At 35.0% G+C, this 15,189-nt stretch overlaps 1 protein-coding gene across 6 annotated transcripts in view; it reads left to right on the forward strand.

Annotated features, from left to right (window-relative positions):
• The window catches only part of GRM8 (glutamate metabotropic receptor 8), a 691,970-nt gene that overhangs the window by 562,761 nt on the left and 114,020 nt on the right, over positions 1 to 15,189 (forward strand). For all 6 annotated transcript variants that reach the window (XR_005652362.1, XM_039860780.1, XM_039860779.1 and 3 more), the window contains one exon: positions 570 to 706. Coding sequence is in view for 5 of the 6 variants with exons in the window: in XM_039860780.1 (XP_039716714.1) it covers positions 570 to 706 (137 nt within the window). In the remaining variant the exon portion in view is untranslated. The remainder of the gene's footprint in view (positions 1 to 569; positions 707 to 15,189) is intronic.

A 15,189-nucleotide genomic window follows, 5' to 3' on the forward strand; every position in this document is an offset into this window, starting at 1 on the left:
TTCCCAGCAATCACTTTCTCGCCCACTGAGAGGCTCCTACCAGCAGCCCACATTGATATACTCTTGGGCAGAGGTAGCAGAGGTGGAGGCTTGGAAGAGAAATTGAATAGGGCAACTGCTTCAGAGTAGAGCTCAAGTCAGAATAAAGTAAAATTCTAGGGGATCTGGCTGGGTCATTCTTCTGCCACATTTTGAGTTGCTGTTTGTTGTTCATATTGTTCAATAGCTGTTATGCTTCAAGATATTTACACTCTTCTCTATTAACTGTCATTCTCTGTAGCCAATATTGAATATTCAGCCTATCAATTTTTATTTAACTGTTACGCCTAACTCGGATAGTCATCATTTACTTTCTAACGTGCACAATAAAGCATGTCTTCTTCCTGTACGTACATCTGGGCCTCTTTTCGTGTAAAAGATATTATACTATCAAGAATGACCTTATATAGATTACAATCTTCATATCTCTTGCTATGCACAATATATTTTTATCTACCATTCTTTCTTAGAGATAAATGAGCCCACTGAGCTATCTTACTCAATTAACATTGTTTCCTAAACATTTGTAGGTAGTGCTGGGACACCCGTCGTTTTTAATGAAAATGGAGATGCTCCTGGACGCTATGATATCTTCCAGTATCAAATAACCAACAAAAGTCCAGAATACAAAGTCATTGGGCATTGGACCAATCAGCTCCATATAAAAGCAAGTATCAGTATAAATGTTCATTAATGTATATTGTTCTCAAGGAGGAATGCTTTATTTTTAAGTATACAATATAAATTTTCTTAGAATAGATTTTCTCATAAATAAATTTTAAGAAAATGTATGATTCAATCCTTCTTTCAACTTAAAATATTATGAAAAGTCTTAAATGGCTGTAGAGAAATCTGATATCTGTAGGGACTTAATGAAAGATTTAATTTCTTTTTAATTGACTGTATCTACACTTAGGGGACTTTTGCCCTTTTCTGAAAGACTCCCTTGTTCAAGTCTTTGTACACTGTGTGTGTGGGGGGCGGAGGGAGGGCTTAGTAGGAGAGTATACCACGAATGATAAAGTTTGGGCTTAAAAATAATTGCATTTCATCTTTGCCACATCATAAAATGAGACCTTTTGGCTACATTCGATTGATAGAAATGAATCATAATTTGTATTTACATTACCTCTTTCAATCACAGCACCAGAGAAAGTTAATGTACCCAAAAGTGATGTTTATTATTTAACAGCTCTTAGAGCTGCCTGCTGTCACTGCCTTACCTCAGGTGACTTCAAAGCCGAGGCCACGTGAGGACAACTCGAAGAGCCCAGCCTGAAGCAGGGTCCTAAGGCCTGGGGGTGGTGCCAAAGGCAGTTGGATATTTCCCTGCCCCAGCGCCACCCTGCCATGGGGGACTTTTTCCTGCTGTGGCCTGGCGGGGCCAGGTAGTGGTGGCATGCAGAGTGGTGGTGGGCAGAGGAGCCTTATCAAATGTGTCTGATTGGTGGGAAGCCCTCCACAGGACTCTGCTAGGGAAGGGGTCTTTGTCAACGTTGGGGAGAGCTGCTTTGTACCGCTATCCATTGTCATAAGGGGTCCTGAAGCAGGAAGCCAACCTGAACTTGACAGTTAAGGGAGGCCCTGGAAGTTGCAGGGCACAGGGCTGGCAGTGACAGCGTGGAGAGAGTGTAGGGGTTGTTGGAGCAGCATCTGTTTACCACTGGGTAAGGAATTATTTCACATTCGAACAGCCCATGGCACCGTACCAGCTTCTTCAGTATAAAATAGGGAGCTGCCCTGTAGTGTCAGCTAAGGATCGGGGTTCATTCATACAGCGTCTCCTCTATATCTGTAATATAGGACTATTTGCAGGAACTGAGTGGCCAAGGAATTGCTACAACAGAAGTATTTCCTCTGAAGACAGTAAGATGCTTTTAAAAGGCTTCAAATAAACTGGAAACATATTCTTCCATTGTTCTATTGTCCTAATGTGTATTTTACCCTTTCCTCTAATGAAAGTATCTCCTCTTCTTGATTCTCAAAGCGACCATAACACCGTAAGAGTTGAGTTCATTTCCTAAATCAATAATGAAGTTCATTTCCTAGCTACAGCTTATCTTAACTAAAAGGTAGAAAGCTTATGACATTCCTGAAGGCGAGGAGAGAGATCATCCTTGTCTCTGTGAGTGTGTGCATATCTGCTTTTGCATGTTTAATCCACTCAAAAGACATCAATTTGGTATTTTTAATATAAGTTTCACTTCTGTTTGTCCAAATATAGCATCTGAAGTAGTATGTTTATGTGGCATCAGTCACCAAAATTCTCAGTAAAGGAGATGATGAGAAATAACAAAACTAGAGTATTTATGATTTATTGTCTCTGAAATAACTGCCTAATAATTATCACAGTTGACATTCAATAAGGCGCAAAGACAACTTAAATTTCAACCCTCGTTGTACAATGAAGGACCATATATCTACAGTTTACTACATGTAGTGGCCTGATAAAAATCTTATCTGTTGTTCTGAAAACCAAATTTACATTTATCCAAACATAGATTTGATGACTCTACAGGTTATTGGTATCAATCTGAAAACCAATAGTTTTTTTGTTTGTTTGTTTGTTTTTTTGGCAAAAGCCCCTTTGAAAGTGGACTTAATGTGAGGTTAAATCGCCATGACAAAGAAAATTTGATAAGGGCTAAAATAGGAAGCTACTTTTTATCTGACTTTACTAATGCCAAACTGCTTATGATACTTTTATGATTAAGGACTTACATAACAAAAATAAATGGTTGAAAATATGTGCACTAATATATAATACCATGATAACTAAAGTAATTATATATACAAACACACATACACATACAGCTCTCTCTGTATGTGACATATTTATTGTAAAACTTTGTATTGAATCTCAAGCAAGTCTTTTATGTACATTTAATGGTGCACAAAAGTTTTATGTTTATTATTGTGTTATCATTCATAAAATACATCAAAACCTCTAAGAATTATTTCTCATGGATGATTATGATCATTTATAACTAGCTAACAGTGGTTGTTTTACTGAAACAGGAGGAATGCAAGTCTATGAAGAAAAGAGAGTGAATTAGACTGTGGGAATGTTATGTCAAGGTTCGGATTCTGGAATTTATCAGGACAAACTAAATGACTGTTTTTCCTTTGGAGTTGAATCAGTCACCTTCTTGAAGGTGGAGTAGGGGTGCTTGGAAAATGACCAATCTATTAAAATTCTGCTTAGAAATTAGGCAAGGCACCAAACACATTTTTTGCCTCAGTTTCATCATATTTAAAATGAAATATTAGTAGCACCTACTTTATTTGGTTCTAATAAGAATTAAATAAAATAATAAAATAAAACATTTAGTTCAGGGCCTGACATATAAGAAATCTTAAACATTACCTGTTATTAATTCAGTATCATGGTTCTGTATTGTCAGTAAGAGGTCCAATAATAAATGTAGTGAGTAGGGATGTGAAGGTCCTCGTTAGAAGAGGCACTTGCTTTTAGAAAGTTGGCTTTAAAAAGTTCAGAAAGAATCTCCACATTCAAAATGCTGACCATTTATACTCACAGCTCATTGTTTCTGCCTGTCTTGGCCTTAATACTTTAGAAAATCAATCTGCACTTAAAAAGTAAACTTTACATAAGATAAAAACATACTTTCCTATAGTAGCCTGTGACTAGTTATTGTCACCTAGGCAGTTAAGTTTGAATGCATTTGATAAGTTCATTTCGTGTACATATTCTTTGCTAAGCGTTGGGACTAATGTGAGTGTGTGGTCCCTTCTGTCAGTCTGGAAAGATGGATAGACACTCAGACCAGTAATTCTAGTGCAATGAAGCAGGTGCACTGATGAAGGTGTGTGCATGATTTTGCATCGGTTGTTTAGAGAGATGTTTCTGATGTGGCCTGACCGCAGGTGTGGGTCGTGTGAAGGATCGGGGGGGTACCCTTCCCCATACTCCACCTCTTCTTTTTCTATTAAACAACAGATTTCACACTCTCAATGGTAGATGTTTATCAGCCAGTTATTAGACTAAATTCTGCTTATTTTCAAAGAGCCAGCTTTTTTTTTTTTTTTCTGGCTGGATTCAACCATAGGATAATTTTGTACACAGAGAGTGTATAATTAAGCATATATGAATGCAACAAATTTGGCCTAAATATATTTTAATGAAATAATTTTTAAAAACAAGGAGGGTATTCTTTTCTTTTTCCTAGAAAATTATGAGGTGTTTTATTTCCTCAAAAGCACTGTCTTTATTATTCCTAATATTATTGTTTTTTTCTTTTTTATGGAACTAACATATGTTCTCAATTTAGCAATTACAATCAGTGAATATAATTGTTTATTTTGATTTAGGTTTTCTATTCAATATTCTCAGTCCACACATGAAGGGCATATTGTCTACCTGAGAATGAATTTGAACAATTAGGTCTCTTCATTTTGTTAAGCTGATTTTCTCAAGAGACAGGTGGTCCTTATTAGTGATTACAAAACGCATTGTAACCTAGAGGTTCAGAGTAAACAGCAGAGTCTGAACTGCCAAGGAACAGCCATATGCTGCTCTGAGTCCACAGGGAAAGGGTGTATTGAGGTTACTGGATGGGCCTGAAACAACTTAGGGCTCACGTTTTTATTCTTCCAACCAATGCCATTTGTTTGCATTACTGTAGGAATGAGACAGGATTGGCTTGTTTTATTTTCTTCTCTTTTTCCTCAGGTAAATAATTTGAAGATAAAAATAGTAAAGGATAATGACTTCATAAAAGTGCCTCAACCACAGTAGACAGTGGCACGGTGTCCATTGGAAAGGGTGATTTGAAGGAGAAGGGCTAATTTAATTTTGAGTGAGCCACTCTGTAGACAAGTGTAACTCTTGACAATTGCTGAATCCTGAGCCTCAGTTTTCTCATCTGTTAAGTGGGGATAATAAATGGGCTTACTTTGAAGATTAAGTGCATTTTTATGTAGTGGCCAAGACAAAACCTCAAAGCCAGAAAAAAAAGGTGTTTGAATTCTACTTCTCCACTCCTGAGTCTTATAGCCGTGGCATGTTGTTTTGCTTCTCCCAGTCTTGAGTTCTTCACCTGCATGGAAATAATCATAACTACTTCATGGAGTTTGGGGGATAATTAAAGGAACTTGCATATGCAAAGATTCTAGAACATTGCCTGACACATATTCAGTGTTAAATGAATATAGTAATTAGTTTTGTTGTGTTTTGTCAGTATGACCAGCCTACTATAGAGGACTTATATTGGGTATTTCCATCTGAAATTTCATATGTGCAAAATCTTTTCTGCCTTTATTTTGATCTCTGAGGAGGGAGTACCTGTAAAAAGAAGTACATACACCAGGACAACTTGTCTGTGCCTATAAAATAAACTCCAAATGTTTATTTTGGTATAAAAAATGGGCTCCATGATGCTAATTCTTTGACTATAACAAGAAACTTGAGCAAAATTTCTAGCAGAATTTATTTGCTTCATTAAATCTCATGTATCTGTAGTATAGTATGTATAACATGACATTTTAATTGAATATGTATGTTTACCTATAAATGACCAGTCAAATACATGTTCTACTGGGGGTCCCTCAACTTTCCTAGAATACAGAAAGGAAGAGTTTCTGAGTCTTCTCATTTGCCTCATGGGTTTACTGTTTTGGATAAACATCAAAAGTGTTTAACCAAAATCATTAGATTCATTAATTTCATAGAGATGCAGCTTTTCCATATTGAAGGATATTGAAATAGTCTTCAAGTAGGAATGGACTGAGTGGAGTTGAAATAGTGCTTGAGTGGAGACTTGACCCTTTATTTGCTTTGACTCTTAGGAGTCATACATTTTCTCTTTGCTTCTGTTTCCCCATTTGCAAAGTTGTCTGCATTTGAAATGTTCTTTCTTATTAATTTCAGTGGGTATAAAAGATAGTTAACCCTATGAGATTAGCATTACATAAAGCACCCACTTTCCTGCTAAACACAATTGTGAAGTCAGTTCCCTGAGACTTTCTACTACAACCCAAGAGAACTTTCAATGTCTCTCTGGTTCCTGTCTTTATACTTTATTCTGAAAATACTTTGTTCTGCTTCCCTTCCTTGTTATAAAATGATTTGAGGCTATGTTTTTGTTTATTAGATGAAAATTTATTGTTTTCAAAAAACGTCATTTTTGGTTTAGTAGTTTTAACTCTGTTTATGAGAAAACAAGCATTTGATAAACTCATGTTTTTGACGCATTGAGCAAATGTCAAGGTAATTAAATTTTAACTACATTCTTGCCAAGAATAGGTGTTCAATAAGTATTTGTTGAACATGTCATGAATAATATGCTATTTTCTAAATACTGACTGAATGTGGAGCAATGATCCAAGATTATTGATTAGAAAGTGAACTTGCACAAAGATTATTTATTCAGTGACTGTTCCCTGCCAGACAGGATGCTAAGCCTTTGAAGAGTACAAGATTCAATAAAGTAAAATTCCAGATGTCAAAGGATTTACAATCCGTTAAAAGCAACATTATACTTGAATTTAACTGCAATAAAAGCACAATTAAACATGTGCAAATTAAAGAATAAGCTTTGAATTCAGAAGATGTAGTGGTTACCTCCAACTGGGGAGACCATATAAGGTTTCTCGGCAGGCGAAATTCAAACTGAATTTTAAATTACTTTGGTGTCCAGAAATGATTGGAAGAGTGTATAGGCCATGGAAAAATCATCCATCCATGCATCCATCCATCCATCCATCCATCCATCCATCCATCCATCCATCTATTCACTTATTTCATAAAAAGTGCCTCTACTATGCCATTGCTGTGCTAGATGCTGGAATGATTTAGAGGTATTTCAGATTTAGTCCCTAGTGTCACTCCTGAATTAGTAGCACTGTGCAGGAGCAAAATCCAAGGATATGCCTCTTTCATGAGTCCTTAATGCACCCAGCTGTGTTCCTTTATTCTTGTCAATATTAAACACATATTCTTATTAGCAAGGTGAGATCAATGTTTCCAAGGAAGCATATTTTATCTTAATCTGGAGGCTAGAGAATCAGGGAACCATTTTGATCTAACTGGTTTATAATATTCCAAGGAGATAGGTTTGGAAGACTCTAATATTTGGATGGCTTTATGGGAAAAGTCTGACATTTGAAAGTCCTCTACCATTCATATCCTTGTTCTTGCCATATGCAGAACTTCCTACACTCTGTAGGACTTTATAGTTACCAAGTAGCCACTGACGACTACCACTGGATGGGCAGGCCTACCCTGCCTGCACAAGAACTTCATAATGCCACCTGTAAGTGCATTGATGGAGATGAGGACTGTTTCCTATATTTTCACAGGGAGGAAGAAGAGGGCACAGTTTATTTAGGGAACTGAGTGTGATCTTGAGCTGCCAAAACAAAAGACAATCAAGCAAAGGATATCTTGGGGAATGAAGAAAGGTGACGTGAAGCTAAATTTTATAGGATCTCAAATACTATGACACATGTTGGTATTCTTTAGGCTACAGTGCATTTTCCAATAGAGATCTACTCGGCTTTAAACTCTAAGGAAATGTCTTTGGCAGCAAAGTGTAGATTGGCTACAGAGGAGGTTATTCCATTACTTAGTAGAAACTATAATTAAGAATTGATTTCTTTCCTATTTTATCTAATTGTCTGACAGATTCTCTCTGCTTTATCGGCCCATCTGCTTGGTTTGTGCCTTATTTCCATAAGATGTTTAAAAGAACTTATGAAGATATATTTATCACAGTAGAATAACCAAGGTAAAAAAAAAAAGGAGAGGAAATTAGGAAAAAAGAATAGAGTTAATGAATTTTAGTTAGTAGTCAAGTTTGATTTTCTCATTAATAATTAGCCAATAGATTGATCCAGATTGTTCAATAGAGTAAGAAAAAATCATGCTATATTTCAAGAACATATAAAATTATGCCACATAAAATATGATTTAATCTGATTGGGACCTGAGAAGCTGGATTTGTTTATCGGGATCTATTTGGGGGCAGATTCTTGGGGTAATTTAATAGTGTCAGAGAATCTAGTAGTTTATCAGAGGAAATATAAGTAGGACATTAAAAAAGTCTATCATTATTAATGAAAATTGGGAAAAGTCACAAATGCTTAATTAGGTATTTCAATAAATAATAAGGGGAAAAAGCTAAAAAATGATAGAAAAGTCAAATCAAAGAATATGATACAACTTTAAAAAGATCATAACAAAATAGAAAATATCTCTTTATGTAAATAGCAAGGAAGGACAAAGAAAGATGGTGACTCTAGACTTTTGTGAGGGTAATAAAACTATAAAAATGTTTATAAATGGCATTTTAATCCTTATTTAACCTTAGGAGGAGCAAAGTAAGTGCAATTTTAACATGATGAGTGGAGTAAGATTAAAATAAAGTTATAAAAATAAAATTATAATCTAGAATAAAAGAATAACGTAAAAAACATCACTTTCTTATGGTAAATTTACTAAAATATGTGTGTACCCTGTATCCTAGGGTACTTTAAAAGAGCTTATTGGACACATCAGCATTGTGTAAAATCTACAATGTACAGGATAATTATAGGAAGACTGAAAAGTATTATATATGAATAAAATATGTAGCCCCTAGCTATAGATAGAGGTCAGTAACTGATAAGAGCATGGAATTGAAATGAATAAAATTAATATATCTGTTGACTGAATCAAAAGTTTAACATGCCATCCTTCCTCAAAGCTTTCATTATTTAAGGAAAGAAAATAGAGCCAGAAGCTAGAATCCTCCCCAAGACTTTATACTGTTTTACTGAGATTATGTATCCTTATCTACAAATAAAACTGCAGAAATTTGCAATTTTCTGTAAACTTAGGGGTTGAGATGTAAAATAATGTTTTTTCTTTAAATCCATAACTAAATGACAGAGGCATATAACAAGGACACAATGAGGACACAGAAAAGTACTAAATTGTACTGCTATTTGTTTGCTTTTATTTGTTCTAAAATCACTTTTAATTAAACTTATTATTTTGAAATAGTAGCAGATTCACATGCAGTTGTAAAAGATAATAAAGATCCCATGTCCCCATTACCCCGTTTCTCCTCAGTGATAACATCTATAAACTTAAACTTCACTCAGCATAATTTCCTCAAAATTTATCCAAATTACTGCATTCCTTTTAATTTCTGAATATTATTCCAAGATATGGAATAAAACAAAGTTTGTTTAACCATTCACTTTTTGAGAGACACCTGCAAAATAATTATGAATAAACCTTTCATGAGTACGTGCATTTGTCCAATTGCATGTAGAGAGAAACGGCAGGAAAGAGTGATGTCTCAAAACTAAACTAAATAATTTTTATATGACAGTTTTAGAAGTTACATTTAAGCCTTTCATATGGGATGTTTTTAGAAAATGAGAAAGGAAAACATATTTCTGTAGTATATACCGTGGATCCTTTACCCCTGACATAGTGACGCCTTGGCTGTCACTTGCTCTTGCTGCAGTGAAGGTATCCGAGAGAAAAAGCTCATTTAAAAGTAATACTGCATGGGTCTAGGTCCTTTTAACATCACAGTCTGTGAAAACAGACCTACGTTCTTTCTTCTAGTGCTTTACCTTTTCGTCCCTTCTATCAATGTTACAGTATGGTTGCTGTCTGCAGCATGAAAACCAAACTCTTGGTGAGTTTCTTAGACTTCCTCAAAGTTGTCCTTGACCCAGATTTCTTAAGTTTTTCCTGATAGTCTGCTAGGCTTTGTTTTAACTAGTTTTCAGTTGACTGCTTTGATAGCTGTCAGTTCTGTTGGTACATGCATTTTTCTGCAGTCGGGCCATTTCTTTAAATTCCATAACTCAGATGTGACTTCTAGATTAAACCACTATATGATCTTTGAGACTAATGTTCTAACCTCTTTGTAAAATTTTTCTAAAGGGAATCTAAAGGGCCACTGTGGTTGGCATATGCTATATAAATCTCCTAATAAGAACATACTTTCAGCTTGGCAAATGTGAATTAAATTCCTTAAACTTAAGCAACTATCCTATCCTTAAAGTTAATTTATCAAAGAATCAACTGATTTTTATAAATGATCTTTATAAAATATTTGATAAGGGTATACTTTCATGTCATTTAAGAAACAAATAGACTTACAAGACAGACCCTAGGAAGCTCTGTGATGATGTGGCAAAGCATAATTACAAATTAGGAAATGTGGTTTTAGCTTGAGATCTCACTAATCCTCAGATAAACTTGTGTTTTATTATTTAATATTTGGGGCTTCAATTTCCATGTTTATAAAATTAGGAATTTATTATAGTTATTCACTAAAATTACTTCTAGATCTATTATTCTCTTAACTCCATACTTTAGATAGTCAAAGTTAAGTTAGAATGTGTTTTCCTGTTTGTTTACCTATTGTTTTTAGATATAAAAGGTACTCTAATAAGTTTAAGGACTCAATCATTCATCTCTACAGAAGTGATGCTACAGATAAACTTCACTGATGTTTAAAAATTCAGAAGTCTTCCTTATATGTTTCATAATGCATCTTATTTTTAATTTTGGATATTAAATTGTGTTATTTATTTTAAAGAAGCATGGCTTTTATAGTTTATAAAAATAAAACTAAAATGGGAGAGTTTAGTAATGACAACCTGGTTATTTTGCTTATCTTTGTTTAATCAAAATTGTAAATATTGTTAAAAATGACTATGGTATTAGTTTTCTTTAGCTCTCACAGCAGCATGTTTTTAAGATATATTTTAAAAAATTGGACTCTGCTGTTTATTCTGTTAGATAGACCGACTTCAAACATGGTTAAGTAGAAATGACTAATGTGATTTGAGAAATGCTACTTTATTTGAAAAGCACTTTTTGATGAAGATAAAAGGAGAGCTAAGTTCTATATTTGTGAAGAATTAGGGATGTCATGGTAGAGAAGAACAGGCCACACATGAGCAATAAATGTGAGCCAGGCTTATTTTTGCTCCCATAAAAAGAGAAAAATAAAATGATTGCAAAATTCCCACTGTGCCATCTATAATTTGGTGGCCTTCAGCTTGTGACATTGAGATAATCGGTCCACAAGCATTAATTTCCCTTTTACCTTATACACAGTGAACAGTTTTATATTTGGAGGTAGATGTTTTGGAACCCAGGGGTAGGGAGCACATCTTGACCCTGTGTTCATCACAGGCATGGGCTTATCCACTCCCTGAGTCTCCCCAGAGTTCTTTCCACTCTTTATCAGATTTGCACATATTGGTTTGTTAAACTTTTCTCTTGAGATGAAGTTTCGCATCTGCTGCTGTCTGGATAAACAATTACTGGGCTCACATGAAAAATAGAACTTTTTCGTATCCTTGAAGAGATTGTTAAGAAATAATTGGCCTCAGAAGGTTAATACCATTCTACCACCGTTATGACACAAGCTCCCCACAGGACAATTTGGCTCCTTTTTCTGAGAATTTGTGGTGGCTCTGAACATCAGGGGGTGTAGTCCTTTTCACAAAACAAACAAACAAACAAACAAATAAATAAATTTTCCCGAAAACTGTTGAAAAGTTGAGACTGAAATAACTTCCAAAATGACTAATTCTTGTCCGAGTCAGCATTTTTGAATCGCCTTCCTTAGAACACTGGTTCTGCAGGTTTTAAATAGCTCCTGTATACGCATTCAAAGACTCTCTGGTCAAATAGGTTTAGGGAATGTTAGGACAACTGTTTTTGTTTTGTCTTGTTTTCCTCCAAGACTTTGTAGAGCCTTGAATATGCTAATGTATATGAAAGCTAACTGAGAAGTGAGCATTGGATGTTCTGTTTAAAAAACTGATTTAACCATGAATCCCTTTTATTCAAGAACATTTTGTGGAACTAGTATTCCTTGAAACTCACTTTGAGAAACGTTGCCTTATGTTGAATTTTCTACCTAAGTTGAATTTTACATTTATTAACTCATTTAATCATTATCATAACCCTGTGAGTTAGACAGTCTTAGAATGACCATTCTATAGAAGAAAAAACTGAGATTAACAATAAGTTTCATATATAAGTTCACTCAGCTAGTGGAAGCAGATGAAATTCATGGGCATGTATATCTAACTCCAGTGTACGTGCTTTCAGTAATATTGAAGAAATAGAATCAAGAAGAAGTTGGTGAATGATTGGATATGGGAAACAGGAAAAGATAGAGCTCACGATGACTCTTAAATAGACGAGAACTCAGGAGAAGTAGATTTTAGGGAAAAGATTGCTATAAGAGAAAACTTCAAGAAGGAAGTCACATTTAAGCACGATGGATCTCGAAATTTCTAGACAAGAGACATGAAGGCAGGGCATACCAGAGGAGTAGATAGTGCAGAGTCAGTGAGAAGTGGTCTCAGAATTTTTATGAAGAATATAGAGTATAGGAAGGGAATCATAGAAGGTCTTTTTAAAAAGTGAACTTTAAAATTTGGATCTCAGCTTTCAGTGAGGACATCATCCTATAACTATTGTCAATCACTGTGAATAAACAATCTGATGACAACTTGGCATTAAGAAGATTAACTGCCACCAGTCTATAAAAAAGATGGCTTTCAGAAAAATATCATAATTTAACATTGCTACTTAGCCATTTAAATTATTAGTGAATAGGCATGCCTTTACCTTTTGGGTTATTTACTTAAAAAACGAAAATTATCCTTTATCCTTACCACAACTTTTTCTTAGTTTTTAAAATGAGACAAGCATTTTTTTCTTTTTACAAAACATCTCAGCCTGTTTCCTAGTATATTTTGGACTTAATATTGACCTGATCTCATTTTAAGGAATTTAGAGACTCTTGAAGTAGGATAACAGCAAGTCAATTTTATTAATTAACCATTTATATAACACTGGTTAATAACGGAATACTAACTAGATATCTTACAGTTTAAATTAATCTTTAGTAATCCCTTCAATGCCACAATTTTAAGTAAATGAATGATTTAGTGGACAAATTCAGGATACATCTGTGTTGAGCTTTAGTTCAGTTGACAAACTGGGGACATTCTTGGAACATCCCAGAGAACAGTTAAGTAAACTTTTCCTAGAATACCGACTGCTTTTGCCCTTTCCATAAAAATCTATAGAACTAGTTGGCCAATGGTGACATATTCTACCAGCATGAGAGCACAGCCTACTCGTAATGTCCATCACCTGCCATAGACTTATTAAAATGTCCTTGCTCTAAGACAGAAGATGACTCCAGTCAGCACACTGCAGCTCTGAAATCTTTGCTCATCTAGGAATTGAAGATTTTTGTTATATAGAGGTTCCTATTTTATAGGATATTCTTAAAGATCAAAGGGTTTTTAGGTGAAAATACTTTGTAAACTTCGAAACACTATAGAATTGTTAGCTGATGTTTGTGAGGACTGTAATCATGTTGTATAGAGTAATAGCTACACAAATGGAACTTACTTTTGAATAATTTTTGAAGTTTTGAGATAAGTATAAACTTAGAATTGGATTTGCTGACATTTCAAAAACTAAACTTCTAATATTTCATTTGTTTCCTCTAATTTTTGTTTCTCTCTCTCTCTCTCTCTCTCTCTCTCTGTGTGTGTGTGTGTGTGTAGTGGAATCTTTTACCCTTACTTAGAAAATATTTTTTATTTTTTTATACCTACCTCACATAAAATAATGCCTATGGAAAATTCTTGTACTATAATTGGCACACAGAGTAGGTGCTCAGTAAATATGAGTTGAAGCTGAAAAATCCCCTCGTACATGTGGCACTTGACCGTTTCTCCCTGACTTTCTCTGTGTAAGGCCAGATGGAGAGAGAAAATGTATTTTTTTTAATGTTGTATTTTTCTTTAATAATTCTCTTATAGCTGTTATATAAAATAAATACTACTAAAATTAGAGAACTAAAGATCAGAATTAAAAATGGTAATTTTCTACGAGTGTGCTCTCTTAGAGCTTTTTAGTAGATCATATTTATTGGCATATAAAAGGTAGCTGCTTTTGGTAACTGAAGCCCTCACCGTTAAGAGTACATACACCTCTGGAGCATGGCAGCCATCTGCTGCTGCTCCCTAGTGGCTGCCCCTAAACTGCCCAGATTCTCTAAATGTTGAGTGGAAGAAGAGAAGGAAGCAGCTGTTCTGGAGCTTTGTGGCTGCCTCTGCGTTCCTCACCACCTGGCAAATATACAGCTCGGATGATGAAGCAGCAGATACACTAAGTCAAGATGTGTTCCTCTCCACACCGGTTGCTCATTCTTCACACAAACCACTAATCTTTTTTTTTTCTGCCATGCTTTATCCTTCTTTTTTCTCTTATTCACATTCTTTCTTAAGTAGAATGGGCTAGGGAGACTGAGAAGCTGGTCCCAGAGAGATGCAAGATTCTGGCCAAACTGTCTTGCTTCTCATATTGCTATTTTTATTTCTTTAACCAAAATTAAAAAAAAAAAATCTGTGTCAGGAATATATGTAAAACATTTCATTTTGCTTTAAATCAACCCTCTATGATGATATTGTTTTTTATATGCAATAGCAATGATATGAATATGAGACTACTAACAGTTTTTCTTTTTAAGGAGAAACACCTTTGCTGTCCATAATTGAGTCTACAAAGGAAGGGAGAATCGGGAACCACTGAAATAAGCTTGATCGATTTGCACTGAGAAGTTCAGAGAAAGAAATTAATATTTTAAGAAGATGTGATGGAGCAGAACAGAGAAAAGAGTGGGCTGGCTTGGTGGGAGATTTTGAGAGTTAAGGAAGAAGAGTCTTTCAGGCAGATGCAAATGTGAAAGATATATATACAGAAAGAAAGAGAGAGCTAGAAACAGAGGCAGAGAGACAGAGAAAGAGAGAATGCTTGAGATCAGGAGGCATTCCATGGAAGAAAACATGCTCCAGAGAGATGCAAAAGGAATTCTATGTATGTATGTATGTATGTATGTATGTATGTGTGTATGTATTCATTCGTCTGTCTGTCTGTCTGTCTATCTATCTATCTATCTATCTATCTATCTATCTATCTATCTATCTATCTATGCCTGCAGCACCTGATCTTTCTAGGTGTTCTCCCATCCAAGTAGTAACCCAGGCCTGACCCTGCAAAAGGGATTTTAAAACACTGTGCTTGGTTAGAGGGGTTACAGAGAAGCTCTTCTTTTGGAACTGCTAGGAAATGTCAATGAA

Source organism: Pteropus medius, unplaced genomic scaffold (assembly GCF_902729225.1).
Source record: "Pteropus medius unplaced genomic scaffold, Ma_sr-lr_union100, whole genome shotgun sequence".
Classification (NCBI taxonomy): Eukaryota; Metazoa; Chordata; class Mammalia; order Chiroptera; family Pteropodidae; genus Pteropus; species Pteropus medius.